The sequence below is a fragment of the Lucilia sericata genome, unplaced genomic scaffold, assembly GCF_015586225.1.
Source record: "Lucilia sericata isolate MDLA Ls3-8-SP2 unplaced genomic scaffold, ASM1558622v1 Contig000874F_arrow, whole genome shotgun sequence".
NCBI lineage: Eukaryota > Metazoa > Arthropoda > Insecta > Diptera > Calliphoridae > Lucilia > Lucilia sericata.
In genome coordinates this window covers 43,769-63,210 of record NW_023994865.1, presented here as the reverse complement: position 1 = coordinate 63,210, position 19,442 = coordinate 43,769, and the positions used below count along the sequence as shown (strand labels likewise).

At 32.8% G+C, this 19,442-nt stretch overlaps 1 protein-coding gene across 1 annotated transcript in view; it reads right to left on the bottom strand.

Moving 5' to 3' along the window:
* Positions 1-331: 331 nt before the first annotated feature.
* LOC119608707 (mucin-5AC) overlaps positions 332-19,442 on the bottom strand; it is a 52,583-nt gene continuing 33,472 nt past the window's right edge. The window contains exons 2-5 of the mRNA XM_037963225.1: positions 5,352-7,847; positions 5,096-5,289; positions 1,780-2,158; positions 332-1,719 (exon numbers count right to left, since the gene is read on the bottom strand). Of these exons, the coding sequence (XP_037819153.1) occupies positions 1,409-1,719; positions 1,780-2,158; positions 5,096-5,289; positions 5,352-7,847 (3,380 nt within the window). The 3' untranslated portion in view covers positions 332-1,408. The remainder of the gene's footprint in view (positions 1,720-1,779; positions 2,159-5,095; positions 5,290-5,351; positions 7,848-19,442) is intronic.

The window sequence follows — 19,442 nt, the reverse complement described above, 5'->3', positions numbered from 1 at the left end:
TCTAATCTATAGTTTACTACATAGTCTAATATATAGTATATGTTTTAGTCCATAGTCTAGTCTAAAGTATAGTCTATATGGGAGTATATAGTCTATTCAATAGTCTTCTCTATACTATAGTCTAAAATTTATTCTAAAGTCTAGTCTATAGTCTGGTATACAGTTTAATACTCCATAATGAAGTCTATAGTCTAGTAGTGAATCAAGTCGATATTCTACTCTAGTCTACAGTCTAGTCTATAGTATCGTCTATAGTAATACGCGATATATTGTTAAGCTATCGCTGCATCCGGTTTCATTCCAAGTTCATACAAAGAATTAAAATGGGTTTATTATATTTCATTTATTTAATTCAGTACGTATACAATTTTATTACTTAATTGCAAAGAAAAATATCATAAATGTTGTTTAAGGTTTTAAATTTTATAAATAAATTTAAAAATTGTATTAAAACTACTAAATGGAAATTTATTTTTCATATAAACACAGTGATGATTATAAACAATTTGTTAATTAAATACTTGGTATTTGTAATACAATATACACACATACATAAGTAAAATTATTAGAAAAAAAAAACTTAATTATTTACATGCTACAAAATCTTCTAATAATAAACTTTAAACAGTGCAAAAAATATATAATTACAAAACATAAAATAATTATTTAATTAAATATAAAATAAAAAATTAAAGCCAAATTTAAACATATAATTTACAAATCGAGAAAATTAAAAGACAAAAAATAAAGACTAGAAAACTAAAAAGAAAATTAAATAAAAAAAAATTACAAGAACAAAATTTGTCATTAACTGTTAAAAATGGCTTCGAAGGACCAGGGGAGAAGAAAATTTAATTTGTTCGAAAAATTTTTAATTCGCAAAACCTTAAGATAATTTGAAATTAATAACACAGAATTTATTAGAATATTCTTTAAAATAAATTTAGTTGAGTAATATAGTTAATGATAATATGGAATTATTGGCTTGAAAGACCATATACATAATTCGTAATATCATATTGACAAATTTCGTTTATTTTATTTAAAAAAAAAAAATAATATAACTTAACTAATAAATCATTATTTAAGAAAAATACACTATTATTTACATTAATCATGAAATTGTTGCCGAATCATTTGCAGCAAATTCCATAATATTTTCTATACTATTTTAAACGTTTTCTTTAAAGCACCTTTTTCACAAAAAAACCAATTTTCTTTATACAAAAATCTTTAGCACTTTGAAAGCCAAGACAACCAAAATACAAGAAAAATTTTAAAAATAATACTGCTAAGAGCACTTGATGAAAATGAGGGGGGAGGGAGGGTGAAGAATTATATATAGAATAAAGTGAAAGTTAAGCAGGGTTAAATAGAGAGAGAGAGAGAGGGATCAGTTCTCCTAATGTCATATTTCACATTCAAACTCCGATATACGATGATTGAAATAGACCATGCCCTGTTCGAGATCTTCACTAAAACCACTAACATCCATATAATCCGAGGCGGCCGAGTCATCATCAACCCATTTGTGCAAAGAACGTGATATCTCCAATCTACACTGGCAAAAACTGGGACGCATATGGGGATCCTTATGCCAGCAGCGTGACATTAAGTTATAAAACTCATGACGACCCTCTTTGGGTAAATCGGGTCGTAAACCTTGTGGTACTCGCCGTATAACTTCACGTCCCGTTATTTGGGAATAAGGCGTAGATCCTAGTGCGAGTTAAAGAAAACGATTAACTTAAGAATTTCTTATTCCCATTAATTACTTACCCAATGTTGCTATTTCCCACAATACTATTCCAAATGCCCATATATCCGTTTCAGTACTGAATATATTATATTGCAATGCTTCCGGTGCCATCCATCTAATGGGTAATGCTGGCCTCTTACCTATGGTATCATGTCCATGTGATTTCTTTTCACTACAATCTTTTGGCGATCCTTGCCAATGATTCATTATGAATTTCTGTCCAAAATCAAATTTGAATTTATTAAAATTACTGCGCATTATTTCATTTGCACAATTCTTTTCTAGCTCTTTTCGTTTGCGTTCGGCATCCAAATCTATGGACATACCAAAATCACAGATTTTACAAACACCGTTATGATCGAGTAAAACATTACGGGCTGCTAGATCACGATGAACAATCTGGAATGGGAAATTTGGAAACAAAGTGAAATGTGTAAATATTAAGATATGTTTGTATGAGATATATGTTTATTCGAACTAACGAACTCCTTATCAAATGAAACCAAATGATCCTGTTTGGATATGTTTTCACATCTCCATTGAAAGGTTCGAAGAGTTTTGAATTTAAAACTGTTAAAAGGACCCTATAGTACTTAATTAATGATCTAGAAGAGAGATTACCTTAAACAAGATCAAAATTACCTCAACAAGAAAAATATTCTATTCTCTTTACGTCACCTGAAGAAGACAGTGTTTAACAGTCCACATGATCTTGTATGGATCCAATTGACCTTGTTTGAATCAGATTTTAGTTGAAATTATCTTTACATCAGCAGATAGAGATAACTTTTTGAAACCAGTGTAATCTATATACATGATCTTGTTTGTATACAAACTATTGAAGTAGATATGTGGTGACAAACTTACACTCAAGTGATATCATTGATTAGACAATCTTGTTAAGATCTAAAGATCTTTATACGTCACACGAGACAAAGTTGCTAAATAAGTTTGATCATCCATTTAAGCTTATGTGGATCCAAATGACCTTGTTTGAATCAGATTTGAATTTAAATTATCTTTACATCGCCAGATGGATTGTAAGAAAGCTTTAACTGAATACTCTCCCAGAGGTAAGGTTTACATCATATGGGTATCAGCCCACTCGGGAGTAGTCGGTAACGAAAGGGCGAATGTAATAGCTTTAAAGGGAAGGGAGCTCGAGGCAGTTAACCTGACAAACGCAAAACCATTCGACGCAACAAAAGCTGAACTAAAAATATGGGTGAGAGAATCCCATAAGGCCTCTTGGAATAATGAAACGGTGGGTAGACTACGAAGATCCTATGGGGTGACCCTGATGAGAGCAAGACGAAAAATCTCCTCAAAATGAGCAAGTCTGAAGTTAGTATGATGGTACGTATTCTGAGTGGACACACAGGACTACGAGCACATCTATGCAAAATTGGACGTGCGGATTCAGACGAATGTAGAGCATGTGGAGAGGACAGTAAAACTCTGGAGCACTTTCTTTGCCACTGCCAGGTATTCGTCGAAGTTAGATCCAAGTATCTTGGAAGTGATGTTATTCCGGAAATAACATTCCTGACTAACACTGATTGGAAGATTCTTAGGAATTACGTTCAGGAAACTGAGTTTCTGAACACTGAAAAATAATTCTTTCAGTTTTTTTTATTCATGATAAGGAGCGCACAACAGGTCCGGTGTATTTCTTCGGATTTGATGTAATATACATCCTCCTATCGACCTACCTACCTACCTTACATCACCAGATAGAGATAACTTTTTGAAACCAGTATAATCTTCATGCATGATCTTGTTTGCATCCAAATATCTGATATCTCAAACTTCCACACTACCAGAGGAAGGGAATGTCAGAGAAAAAAGTTTAATATGATCTTTATCGAGCAATCTCACGAAATAAAGTATTTTCAACTATAATCGCTAGCAGGATTAAATATTTTTTTATGAGAACAGCATATAAGATCCAATAACGGTTCAGATATTCTTTCAGATATTTCTTTTTTAGTAAAACTATCACTTTTTTAAATATATAAATAAACGATAATTTTGAAAATGCTTATTGGAAAACGATCGATTCATCGGTTTAGAGCAATTCACGAATCAAGTTTTCGTCCTTGCTTCTATGACGTCAAGTTTCATTCAAGACATAACTGCTCTCTAATCGTATAGATTCTCTTGGAATGTCTCTGAAGAAAGAAGTCAAACATGACTGAGATGTGATCCTTTTTCTTCTACCCCGAGTCAATGACATGAAAAATTTTCATAAGAAGACCATTGATAAAACAGCCTTGTTTCAACAACCCTAAAGTAATTATATATGAAGTGAAATTCCCTTTATAATCCACACCTAGTCTAGTTACGAAGGAGAAGCCAAGCCTTAGAGAATTGTTTGGTATAGAATTTTCTCTATATGAAATGGCTCAAATCAGATTGCTTAGCGAACAGTTGAACAGTAAGCTTGTAACTTATGCCAGGAGAATGAATCTCGCATACAATGATTACTGTAGAAATTGTCGTAACGAGGACGAAGTGGAGACTGTATCTTCTCTGCTCCCGTCCGACACTCACTGAGAGCAGGAAACAATAATTTGGAGGAGTTACCTATCATAAATCTTAAGAACATCCTAAACTTTGTAAATCGAAACGGTTGGTTTAAATCGTTGAAGTAGTGAATAGTATTATAAAAGGACTTATACGACCGTTAAGGTATCACAATGGTACCACAATAAGGTGGACCCACGTGAGCTACTCAATTAAGTGACTATCTTTTGTTTCTAAAACCTAAAACTATAAAGAATCAAATATTTTAATAATTCAATGCCTTTGTTTCAACCTAGAGCAATTCTAAGTGAAATTCTTTCCAGAATATCAATTCTTTGGTCTATCCTATCTTCTTTTGGTCTATCCTATAGAATATAGTAACGATCCATATACATTTATCTTCAACTGCTTCTCATATCTTTATGTCTGCTTATATACTCTGAAGGTCCCAAGTACTTCCTATTTGAATACTTTTTTGGACGAATATTTCTTCTATGATATCACATGAAGGGGAGCCCAACCTTATAGAAATGTGCTCTTTTTCAAATCATAAAATCTTCAATTAAGTGTTTTTGAACACAAGATCTTCCGTAAGATTTTCAACTGCCAGAGAGAAGTAAAGGAGAGCTAAAAGGATATTCTTTTTAACTTCATGATTGGTCCTTTAAAATGTAAAGTATTCTGTTTTGGAACTATCTTACTTAGTGTTTTAATATGACATTGATCACTTTATCATAAAATTGGAAATATGTTACAGTTCCTGAACCACCCTAAGCATAAAAACAAAATCTTTCCGCAATCAATACTCACTCTCTTCTCAGCAATATATTCCATGCCACGAGCTATATCCAAACAAAAACCAGCCAAGGTACGAGGAGACAAAGGGGTCAGACTTCTGCCACCTGGGACAGAGGCCGGTAAAATGTTGGTAGCATTGCGAGCTGCCCTCAGCAAAGATAACAAACGACCACGCATGGCATATTCCATAATCAACATATGAGGTTCTGGAAGAAGAAAACAACAAATCAATAAAAAAATTCCAATTAAATATAAAGCCACTACTTACCCGAATCCACACAAGCTCCCAGCAATGTAACCACATTCTGATGGGAACCCAATTTACGCATAATATTCGCCTCATCCTTAAGACTCAACTGGGTGCTACAAGCCTTAATGGTCTTGACAGCTACGATGCGTGTCGCACCAAAATGACCACTTAAATCATCAGCTTCCGCTTTCCAAACCTGACCAAAATTACCCTCTCCCAGAAGGCTCTTTAAACGTATATTAGTACGTTCGAATTCTTGATCACTGGACACCGAACTTTTATCATCATAACGCTGCTGCTGGCTTAAGGTCACATTATGATTATTATCACGCGCCATAGGAGCCGATACCAATTTACTGTGTAGACTATGTTGTCTCTGCGGCAGTTTTTTATGATGATCCACCTCATCTTCATCCTCTTCTTGATATTTCGAATCGATTTTTTTCACTGGACTTATAGGCTGTTGATCTGTGATGCAAACATCAAAATCTTCATCATCTTTAATGGGTCGTTTTAGCAGATAGTTGCGTAATAGATATAGAATAATGGCCAGTAGTGGAACAATGCCTATACCCGCCAAGACCATGGTAACAACATTCATGCGTTGCATTTCCAAAGAAATCTCTTGATCATCGGTCACCACTGTCGAGCTTATTTCGCCAGTTATCACCGGCTGTAGGGTGGTAGAGGAGGGTGTCATTTCATTATTTAACAAAGGTCCCTTTTGTGAACTAGCCGTGGGCAGTGGAGTGGTGGTATAAAAGTTATTAATTTCTTTACGAGTATTTACTGTCGATCTTATCGAAGTTAAGATGGTGGTATGTAGAATAGTTGTCGAGGAATCGGTTGTCGCTGCTTGAGGTGAATAGGCTGGTATTATAGATTGATAAGGTTTGGGGGTTGTTGTGGTTGTGAAGCGATTAGGTCGATAGGTGTCTGTGGTTCGATTAACAAATATTATAAGATTCGTTCGGTCGTCTGTGTTAATGGGTTGTGTTAGACTGGGACCCAATTGTCTTAAAACTTCGGCCTCTTCATCGCTGATAAGGGGTTTGTAGGTGGTGATATCAGCAGGAGTAGCAGGAGGTGACGGTGTAGTAGTGGTTGTTGTAGTGCTGGTAGTAGTAGTTGTTGGGGTAGTGGTTTTAGCTGTAGTGGCAGGAGGCTGCTGATATGGTTCAGGAACTGGTGTGGTCGTGGTTGTCGTCGTAGTTGGCATAGTAGTTGTGGTAGTGGCTGCTGTGGTGGTGCTAGTAGTTGTTGTAGTAGCAGCTGTTGTAGTTGTAGGTGCCGCTGTGGTAGTAGTTGTAGTTGGTTTTCTTGTTGTTGTGGTAGTCGTTGTAGTGCTGGTGGTTGTTGTTGGTTGTGTGGCAGTTGTTGTGGGTAAAGTGGTAGCTACTTTCGTTGACTCCTGTTTTGTGGTAAATACCACTCCAGAGTCCGGTGTGGGTGTTACCATATCTTCATCACTTAATACTGTTATTATCAAAGGTGTTGATGGTGAAAATACTTGTTCATCCCTCAAAGCTTCTGTAAAAGGTCTAGGTGATGTAGAATCACGTATCTTTTCCAAAAATGAGGCTATCTTAACTTTAGGCTCCTTCACCACTTCGGCTACTATTCTCAAAGTAGTAGTTCTGGGTTCGGTAGGTACTTCCGGAGTAGTAGATCTATTTATGTTGGTATATCTGCGATTAAAACTTACTCCGTTTCTCATGTTATATTTGAAACGAGCGCGACTTCTTTCCACCGCTGATAGAGTAGAGGCGGAAGTTAAACTTACTGGTGTGGTTGAGGAAGGTTCAACATCTGCTACTGACACCTCCAATAGCTTGGGGTGGTCATCACTTATCGCGGTAATGGTTAAGGAATTGGGTTTTAAAGGTGGCAACTTTTGTCCAAAATACAAATAAGGTTGTATTTCATCATCTTCTATGGAGGTGGTGGCCAAAGTTACCGTACCTATTTGGGCTTGCGGCTTACGTCTTCCCCTCAGTTTGGCCACTGTGCCACCTTTATTTTCATCTGGTATATGATTCAAAGTATCATTTTGTTCTTTCGCTATGACCAATAGGCCATGTGAAGATTCGTCGGTAAATAAGATTTCATTAGTATCCCTCTCTCCCGCTTGAGCCGTTCCCGTTCCAGATTTTGAGGAATTTTTTACTACCACTGTCGAGGATCCGGGTATATTAGAAGCTACTCTTGAAAAGTTCGCACATTGTCTCATACAGCTGGCTGTGGTTCGTCTTGTGAAATTTTTCGTACAATTTCGTATGCAAATTGATCGTGGATCGGTGGGTGATTTTGAGGTTGTTTCAACAGCTGTTGCTGTACGTCCAGTGGTGCCAATACGATTACGGAAACCAGGACGCTGTAGGGCACTGCGTCGTGCCGCTAACACATGCATAAGACGTCTCTCCCGTTCTTGGGCCGAAGTAAGTGAAGGTGTTATTGAGGATCGTATAGGACGATAGGTAGTAGAGGAAACAGTGTTCAAGTGCTCGTAACCATCTGAAAAAGAAGAAATAAAATCGGCATTAGTATACAATTATTTGAAAGAAGCTATATAAAATGTATATATCTTTCTGTTATCAAGTTCCCCTGTTTCTTTTACTCTTTCCACTACATTTCCCATTCTTAACACGTTGAATTTGATATCGTCTCGTCTAGTAGCTTGGAATATTTGCATGAGTATAAGGAACAAAGAACAAAAAAATCATATAAATAACTCGAAATTTTATTTAAAATAATTCGTCATGCATAAATGCATGAATTAAGCATTGAATGAGTAATGACAATACATCCATTCGTCAAACCTACTTGGATACAAACAAATATGGCGTATTGTTATTTTTCAACGTCATTTAAATTAAACAATAATATTTTTTTTATAAATTCAATAAAAACAAAAACTTTTAAATTAAAGTAAATAAAATAAAAAAATAAGATAAATTATTTAGCTGGAACTAACTAGAAGATACTTAACAATGATTGCACAAAGAATGATCGCACAAAAACAGATCGATCACATAACATTTTCTGAAAACTGATAGATCCTAAAATTTTTTGTAAGAAACTTATGTTACTCCTTAGTTTTTTAATGGAAACTGATCAATTTCAAAATTTTCTTTATAAACTGATTGATCTCTATATAGTCTTTAAAAAACTGGTCGATCTTTATATTTGTTTAAAAAAAAAAACTGATCGATTTTAAAATTTACTACAAAAAACTGATAGAGTTAACAATTTTGCTTCCAGAAACTGTTAGATCTCACATTTTTCTATACAAAATTTATAGATCTCACAACTTTTTCTATACAAAGTTTAATAATCTTTCCTATAGGAAAGAGAACAATCTAAAAATTTCTTCTGAAAAAAGATCAATCTCACATATTCCCCAGGAATTGCATAACTTTTAACAGAAAATCTATGGAATGTAGAATTAACTACATTCCACTTTTCATTAGAAATAGGAAAATCGATCACAAAACAGTCTATAGATCGATCATACAATTTTCGACAGAAGTCAGATCGATACTATTGATCTCTCTAGACATTTCAGCGATCTCACAATTTTCTTCAGAAAACTGATTTGTGATCGGTATTAATTGAATCGTTTTCAAAAAAGGACCAATTTTCTAGAAAATCTGCATAGCGATCGCAACAATTATGTACAGAAGAGTGATCGTTGATCGCAACAAATCTCCATAGGGAACTGATCTGCGATCACACTATTTTTTATAGAAAACTTATTCGCGATCGTAGAAATTTTCTATTTTATGTACAAAACTGATCAGCAGATTTTTAAAAAACTTTTCTGCAATGGCAGAAAACTGATCTGCGATCGCTAAAATTTTCTTTAAAAAAGATTTGAAAACTGATCTGCAAACGCTACAATTTTCCGTAGAAAACTGATCTGCGATCTTAAAATCTTTTGGAAAATTTATATGCGATCGTAACAATTTCGATCGCAGAAATCTTCCGCAAAAAACTAATTTCCGATTGGAACAATTTTCCACAGAAAACAGATCTGCAATGACAATTTTTTTTAAGAAAACTGTTCTGCAATTGCAACAATTTTCTATAGAAAATTTCTTGTAGAAAAATGATCAGCGAACGCTACAAATTTCTGTATAAAACTGATCATAATAATTTAATTATCTGTAGAAATCTGAACGTTATAATTTTCTGAAGAAAACTGATTTGCGATCGCAAAAATTTTCTATAGAAAACTGATCTGCAAACGCTACAACTTTCCGTAGAAAACTGATCTGCGATCTTAATATCTTTTGGAAAATGTATATGCGATCGTTACAATTTCGATCGCGGAAATCTTCCGCAGAACAATTTTCTACAGAAAACTGATCTGCGATCGCAAAAAATTTCTATAGAAAACTGATCTGCAAACGTTATAATTTTCCGTAGAAAATGATCTGCGATCTTAATGTCTTTTGGAAAATTTATATGCGATCGTAAGAATTTCGATCGCGGAAATCTTCCGCGGAACAATTTCTTAGAGAAAACTGATTTGTGATCGCAAAAATTTTCTTTAGAAAACTGATCTGCAAACGCTTCAACTTTCCGTAGAAAACTGATCTGCGATCTTAATATCTTTTGGAAAATGTATATGCGATCGTAAGAATTTCGATCGCGGAAATCTTCCGCGAAACAATTTTCTACAGAAAACTAATCTTCGATCGTTAGAATTTTCTGCGCAACACTGATCGTTACAGTTTTCTGTAATTTTCTAAAGAAAAATTATCTTCGATTGCACTATTTTTTACTAAACGATCACCGCAAAGAAAAGCTATCTGCCAGAAAACTGATCAGCCATCTCTGAAATTTCCCAAAGAAAACTGATCGATCGATACCCTCTAGAAAACTGATCCGCGATCGTCAGAATTTTCTAAGGAAAAGAAATCAAAAGATCAACAATCGTAATAATTTTATATAAGATCTCACCAAATTTATTAAAAACATAATATTAATGCAACCTTATCGACCAAATGTAGTGTACCCCCGTTCAGTAGTCACAGCAGTAGCACATCAATTAATCAACATCGCTGAGCGAATATTGTTTGTCTCTCTCTCGTTTAAATAAATAAAAATATTGCATTTTTTCAACTTATTGTAATGAATTCTTTTTGGTTTATTTTTTATAAATCAAAAACAGAAGTTGAATTTGTTGATGCGGGGTTTCAGCAGGTAGTTTTTTAACAAATTTTTTCTTAAAATCATGACATTTTTATGTTGAAATTAAAACACAAATGGTTTTAAATTTTTATTTTAAATTTGACTTATGGACTTGTATTCCATGGCTGCCTACATTTAAGGTAATTGAGAAATATTTTAGAATATTTGTAACAAATGAAGCAGGATTCTAATCTTAGCTCAATTCTTACAATAGTTTGAATATTTTTAAATTCCCTTGAAATATATTTATTAAACATTTACGAAATTTATTTATAGCCCACATGTATTTTATTATCCATAAATCAATTACACAAACACACACCATGTCCTTCTAATACCAAACTTTTTAACCAAAAAAATATTTTAAAATTTGTTTCTATATCACCTTTTAAAGTATTTCATAAATATTTTTACACATTTTTTTTCTTCTAAACCACCCATTAAAACAAAAAAATTAAAATTCCAACTTGCAAACCAACCAAAAGAAAACAACACAAAATCCAAAATAAAAAACCGCCATAATATATTAACAATTGTTTAGAAGGTTTTGTGCAAATGAAAGAGACTTATGAGCTGACTTGCTGAATTGAATAGGTGGTATTTGTGGTGGCAGCCAACGGCACACATACCAAAGACTGTACCCTACAGTATATATAAGCGTTTTGGACAGTGATCGCAACAAAATTGTATAGAGAAAACTGATCAGAGATCTGCAAACAAGTTTTCTATAGAAAACTGTGTAATGCGATCGCAAAGAAGTTTTCTATAGAAAACTGTGTAATGCGATCGCAAAGAAGTTTTCTATAGAAAACTGTGTAATGCGATCGCAAACAAGTTTTCTATAGAAAACTGTGTAATGCGATCGCAAACAAGTTTTCTATAGAAAACTGTGTAATGCGATCGCAAACAAGTTTTCTATAGAAAACTATGTAATGCGATCGCAAACAAGTTTTCTATAGAAAACTGTGTAATGCGATCGCAAACAAGTTTTCTATAGAAAACTGTGTAATGCGATCGCAAACAAGTTTTCTATAGAAAACTGTGTAATGCGATCGCAAACAAGTTTTCTATAGAAAACTGTGTAATGCGATCGCAAACAAGTTTTCTATAGAAAACTGTGTAATGCGATCGCAAACAAGTTTTCTATAGAAAACTGTGTAATGCGATCGCAAACAAGTTTTCTATAGAAAACTGTGTAATGCGATCGCAAACAAGTTTTCTATAGAAAACTGTGTAATGCGATCGCAAACAAGTTTTCTATAGAAAACTGTGTAATGCGATCGCAAACAAGTTTTCTATAGAAAATTGTGTAATGCGATCGCAAACAAGTTTTCTATAGAAAACTGTGTAATGCGATCGCAAACAAGTTTTCTATAGAAAACTATGTAATGCGATCGCAAACAAGTTTTCTATAGAAAACTATGTAATGCGATCGCAAACAAGTTTTCTATAGAAAACTGTGTAATGCGATCGCAAACAAGTTTTCTATAGAAAACTGTGTAATGCGATCGCAAACAAGTTTTCTATAGAAAACTGTGTAATGCGATCGCAAACAAGTTTTCTATAGAAAACTGTGTAATGCGATCGCAAACAAGTTTTCTAAAGAAAACTGTGTAATGCGATCGCAAACAAGTTTTCTATAGAAAACTGTGTAATGCGATCGCAAACAAGTTTTCTATAGAAAACTGTGTAATGCGATCGCAAACAAGTTTTCTATAGAAAACTGTGTAATGCGATCGCAAACAAGTTTTCTATAGAAAACTGTGTAATGCGATCGCAAACAAGTTTTCTATAGAAAACTGTGTAATGCGATCGCAAACAAGTTTTCTATAGAAAACTGTGTAATGCGATCGCAAACAAGTTTTCTATAGAAAACTGTGTAATGCGATCGCAAACAAGTTTTCTATAGAAAACTGTGTAATGCGATCGCAAACAAGTTTTCTATAGAAAACTGTGTAATGCGATCGCAAACAAGTTTTCTATAGAAAACTGTGTAATGCGATCGCAAACAAGTTTTCTATAGAAAACTGTGTAATGCGATCGCAAACAAGTTTTCTATAGAAAACTGTGTAATGCGATCGCAAACAAGTTTTCTATAGAAAACTGTGTAATGCGATCGCAAACAAGTTTTCTATAGAAAACTGTGTAATGCGATCGCAAACAAGTTTTCTATAGAAAACTGTGTAATGCGATCGCAAACAAGTTTTCTATAGAAAACTGTGTAATGCGATCGCAAACAAGTTTTCTATAGAAAACTGTGTAATGCGATCGCAAACAAGTTTTCTATAGAAAACTGTGTAATGCGATCGCAAACAAGTTTTCTATAGAAAACTGTGTAATGCGATCGCAAACAAGTTTTCTATAGAAAACTGTGTAATGCGATCGCAAACAAGTTTTCTATAGAAAACTGTGTAATGCGATCGCAAACAAGTTTTCTATAGAAAACTGTGTAATGCGATCGCAAACAAGTTTTCTATAGAAAACTGTGTAATGCGATCGCAAACAAGTTTTCTATAGAAAACTGTGTAATGCGATCGCAAACAAGTTTTCTATAGAAAACTGTGTAATGCGATCGCAAACAAGTTTTCTATAGAAAACTGTGTAATGCGATCGCAAACAAGTTTTCTATAGAAAACTGTGTAATGCGATCGCAAACAAGTTTTCTATAGAAAACTGTGTAATGCGATCGCAAACAAGTTTTCTATAGAAAACTGTGTAATGCGATCGCAAACAAGTTTTCTATAGAAAACTGTGTAATGCGATCGCAAACAAGTTTTCTATAGAAAACTGTGTAATGCGATCGCAAACAAGTTTTCTATAGAAAACTGTGTAATGCGATCGCAAACAAGTTTTTCTATAGAAAACTGTGTAATGCGATCGCAAACAAGTTTTCTATAGAAAACTGTGTAATGCGATCGCAAACAAGTTTTCTATAGAAAACTGTGTAATGCGATCGCAAACAAGTTTTCTATAGAAAACTGTGTAATGCGATCGCAAACAAGTTTTCTATAGAAAACTGTGTAATGCGATCGCAAACAAGTTTTCTATAGAAAACTGTGTAATGCGATCGCAAACAAGTTTTCTATAGAAAACTGTGTAATGCGATCGCAAACAAGTTTTCTATAGAAAACTGTGTATGCGATCGCAAACAAGTTTTCTATAGAAAACTGTGTAATGCGATCGCAAACAAGTTTTCTATAGAAAACTGTGTAATGCGATCGCAAACAAGTTTTCTATAGAAAACTGTGTAATGCGATCGCAAACAAGTTTTCTATAGAAAACTGTGTAATGCGATCGCAAACAAGTTTTCTATAGAAAACTGTGTAATGCGATCGCAAACAAGTTTTCTATAGAAACTGTGTAATGCTATCGCAAAACAAGTTTTCTATAGAAAACTGTGTAATGCGATCGCAAACAAGTTTCTATAGAAAACTGTGTAATGCGATCGCAAACAAGTTTTCTATAGAAAACTGTGTAATGCGATCGCAAACAAGTTTCTATAGAAAACTGTGTAATGCGATCGCAAACAAGTTTTCTATAGAAAACTGTGTAATGCGATCGCAAACAAGTTTTCTATAGAAAACTGTGTAATGCGATCGCAAACAAGTTTCTATAGAAAACTGTGTATGCGATCGCAAACAAGTTTTCTATAGAAAACTGTGTAATGCGATCGCAAACAAGTTTTCTATAGAAAACTGTGTAATGCGATCGCAAACAAGTTTTCTATAGAAAACTGTGTAATGCGATCGCAAACAAGTTTCTATAGAAAACTGTGTAATGCGATCGCAAACAAGTTTTCTATAGAAAACTGTGTAATGCGATCGCAAACAAGTTTTCTATAGAAAACTATGTAATGCGATCGCAAACAAGTTTTCTATAGAAAACTATGTAATGCGATCGCAAACAAGTTTTCTATAGAAAACTATGTAATGCGATCGCAAACAAGTTTTCTATGGAAAACTATGTAATGCGATCGCAAACAAGTTTTCTATAGAAAACTGTGTAATGCGATCGCAAACAAGTTTTCTATAGAAAACTGTGTAATGCGATCGCAAACAAGTTTTCTATAGAAAACTGTGTAATGCGATCGCAAACAAGTTTTCTATAGAAAACTGTGTAAAGCGATCGCAAATAAGTTTTCTATAGAAAACTGTGTAATGCGATCGCAAACAAGTTTTCTATAGAAAACTGTGTAAAGCGATCGCAAATAAGTTTTCTATAGAAAACTGTGTAATGCGATCGCAAACAAGTTTTCTATAGAAAACTGTGTAAAGCGATCGCAAATAAGTTTTCTATAGAAAACTGTGTAATGCGTTCGCAAACAAGTTTTCTATAGAAAACTGTGTAATGCGATCGCAAACAAGTTTTCTATAGAAAACTGTGTAATGCGATCGCAAACAAGTTTTCTATAGAAAACTGTGTAATGCGATCGCAAACAAGTTTTCTATAGAAAACTATGTAATGCGATCGCAAACAAGTTTTCTATAGAAAACTATGTAAGGCGATCGCAAACAAGTTTTCTATAGAAAACTATGTAATGCGATCGCAAACAAGTTTTCTATAGAAAACTGTGTAATGCGATCGCAAACAAGTTTTCAATAGAAAACTGTGTAGTGCGATTGTGTTTGCGATTTCTGATCAGTTTTAAACTTTTTTGCGATCGCACAGCTTTCTCCAGAAATTCTTGTTACGATCTTCTCTATAGAAAACTTGTTTGCGATCGCACTATAGAAAACTCTGTAGTGTTATCTCAAAAAACAGTGTGTTGCGATCGCATGAGTTTTCACGATCCTAAATGCACATGTGCATGAAAATGTCGGTAACCGAAATTAAGGTTAAATTTCTATACAGTTAATGCCCCATTTTAAATGATATTGCCATAATAAAAGTGTTGCTGTTTTAAATATATTTTGTTAATTATTCAGTTCTTTTTATATTATTTTAAGTATGTATTTGGGTTCTTTTAATTAACCATTAAATAAAGATTTAATTTTAAGATAATTTTAAGTTAAATTTTGCACAAAACTAAACAAATTAGTTACCCAAATCATTTAACAAAAGCCATAACAGACTAATGGTTTTACTGTTTGAGGGCTTAGCAAAAGAAAAAACTAATTTATCATTTCAATTTATTTATTTTAAGATTTGTTTAAAAACCAAATAATTCTAACGGCTTTTAGTTATACAATTAACTGATTAACAACCAACCAAGACTACTTGAACGAACGAAACAGAAAAACCAACAAAAATTTCTTTTGGTTTTTAGTACATTGGCTTAAGAGTTTAGGCCAAGGTTGGTTTAGTGGTGGTAGTTGCGATGATGTCAAAACAACGGTTAGGAAGCTTTAACAAAGAATTCAGTAGAAAAATGCAAAAAAGTTTATCTGACAGTTGTTAGAGAAAAAAATTGTAAGGAAAAACAATGAATGAATAAAATTGTTAAAAAGTTTTTAAGTACAGCAGAAAAATAACTAACAAACTGCCCACTGCAACAGGGCCTCCAACATGATTCAACTAAAACAAAATGGACGGACAGTTAGACAAACAAACAATCTTGAAAAGGTTGATGGAAAAAATCCCCACAGCTGGATGGTTTTTTTTTACACAATTTCTGAATTGTTATGAATTTTACAACAAAAATATATATTTTAATAGTTGTTTGGGATGATGACCCGGGGTATTGCTGTGTTACTGTGTTTCTTTTTGTTTTTTGTACTATGCTCAAGTATGTACTTGTTTAATTGTAAACATTTGACTTTTTGTTGTAACATTTTGTTGTTTTTAGTTTTATTAAAGCTTAAAGCTTTTTTTAACAAGAATTTAAAAATTATTCAAATATCAAACTTAGCTATACTCCAGCACAATTGTACTTGTATGGCAAAAGAAAAAAAAAATAAAATTGAATTGTTTAAATTAAACAAAATACCAAACGAATGAACCAACCAACAACTGTTTGTGGTGTTTGCAGCTGTTTGCATTTTATAAGCCGACATTAAAATTTCCCAGCAGTTTTGAAGGTAGTTAATGTATCCCTTTGTATGTTTTACAAAATTGCTAATTTTATAGGTTTGCAATCTCTCAACGGGAGAAAGTCAATCGTTGGTATCTACAAGTTAGGCGCAACATACTCATTACAAAGCTGCCCCTAAGCAATCAAGAAAGTGGTCACTTTAAACTTTTTATTCCAACATTCCTAAAATTAACAATGATTTAATAAGCACTTTTTGACAAAAAGTTGCTGAAATAGCTAATTCTAATTATGTAACCAAATGAAACATGTAGTTGGTGTCACACGAACTGCTGGGTTATTTTAACTTAAGCCAAAACATCTAATATATTCTCTTATATCTATTTCTTTTCTATTATTTACTATTTGGGCGTCTTGTCACGTTGTTAGAGTTTCAATGAAAATAAAAACATATATTTGTTTGTTATTTTGCAGCAACTTTAAGAAGAATTATTAACTTTTTTGAAAAATACATGTTTTTGTTGTAGTAATACTACCTACACTTGATAGAGAATTAAAATGCAATTTACACTAACCATACTATTATTCTTAATACGAAGATATAAACAAAGTTCAACGCTTTGTTCCCTAACTAACTAACTAACTACTACTACTAACTAACTAACTAACTAACTAACTAACTAACTAAACTAACTAACTAACTAACTAACTACTAACTAACTAACTAACTAACTACTAACTAACTAACTAACTAACTAACTAACTAACTAACTACTAACTAACTAACTAACTAACTAACTAACTAACTAACTAACTTAACTAACTAACTAACTAACTAACTAACTAACTAACTCCTAACTAACTAACTAACTACTAACTAACTAACTAACTAACTACAACTAACTAACTAACTAACTAACTAACTAACTACTAACTAACTACTAACTAACTAACTAACTACTAACTAACTAACTAACTAACTAACTAACTAACTAACTAACTAACTAACTAACTAACTAACTAACTAACTAACTAACTAACTAACTAACTAACTAACTAACTAACTAACTAACTAAACTAACTAACTAACTAACTAACTACTAACTACTAACTAACTAACTAACTAACTAACTAACTAACTAACTAACTAACTAACTCCTAACTAACTAACTAACTAACTACTAACTAACTAACTAACTACTAACTAACTAACTAACTAACTAACTATCTAACTAACTAACTAACTAACTAACTAACTAACTAACTAACTAACTATCTATCTAACTAACTAACTAACTACTAACTAACTAACTAACTATCTACTAACTAACTAACTAACTAACTAACTAACTAACTAACTACTAACTAACTAACTACTAACTAACTACACTAACCAACTAACTTAACTAACTAACTAACTAACTAACTAACTAACTAACTAACTAAATACTAAATAACTAACTAACTAACTAACTAACTAACTAACTAACTAACTACTAACTACTAACTAACTAACTAACTAACTAACTAACTAACTAACTAACTAACTAACTAACTAACTAACTAACTAACTAAACTAACAACAACGAACAACGACTAACAACGAACGAACGACTAACTAACTAACACTAACTAACTAACTAACTAAAACTAACTAAACGAACTAACAACTAACTAACAACTAACGAACTAACAACAACGAACTAACTAACTACGAACGAAAAAACTAACTAACTAACTACTAACAACTAACCTAACTAACTAACTAACGAACTAACTAACGAACAAAACGAACGAACTATAACTAACAACTAACTAACTAACAATAAAACTCGAACTAACTAACTAACAAGTAACTAAACTAAAACTAACTAACTAACTACTAACTAACTCCTAACGAACTAAACTAACTAACAACTAACTAAACTAACTAACTAACTAACAAAACTAACTAACTAACTAACTACTAACTAACTAAACTAACTAAACTAACTAACTAAATGAACTATACTAACTAACTAATACTTACCTAACGAACTAACCAACCAACCAACTAACTAACTAACCCACCAACTAACTACCTAACACTCTTAAGTTCTTACAACCGATATTTATGGTTACAGGTTTCAGAAATACTCTCGAATAGTTTATGAGGAGTACAAGGTTAAAATCCCAAGTAATGTTAAGGTAGCATCTCAAAGGACCTTTACGATCTTTAGAAAATCGTTTCAATGTAATATATGTTACAGTTTTCCCCTAAAGTGAAATCCACATAATTTTGAATCGTAAAATGCTGGGAAATAGAATGGTATTTTTTAAGGGAGACACAATTTTAGTACGTTAATTTATAAGAAAGACCTTTATCGACCTACGTGCAGACTAGGTTGTCCGTGGGCCTTTTATGTATTAATATGAGAAAAAAATTATTAAAGGCCCTCAGTTGCTAGCCAGCAATTGAATATCCTGATCTCAGTGTAATATATTAAAAAAAATTGTCTGCAATATTTTCCATTTGAGCCTCAAAAATTCCATAAAAGAAATTAAATTTTTTTAGAGTATTTTTGATCCGCTAAAGCGACTTTTAGTGCATTATAGAGGGTATATAAATTCCAAAATCATCTGAAATTAACCAAAACTGTATGTGTGTGTAAGATAAAAATTAGGTAAACTTTGACACTTATTGCGATAAAAAGCGAAAATAATATGCTTCTCAAACCTACTAAAAATCACATTGCGGACCAAAGATATTCTAGAATTTCACCATTTTTCCCCGTAATCAGTTCAAAATTATGGAGTTTTCGAGACACTTTTCGAAAAGATTGCAGAAAATCTATTTAACTTAACTTAGTCGTTAAATAGTTATAGGATACTTTTATCAATTTTGAGTTAGACAGGAAATTCTAAAACAAGTAAATTGTAAGAACAATTTAATCCAAAAAGACTTT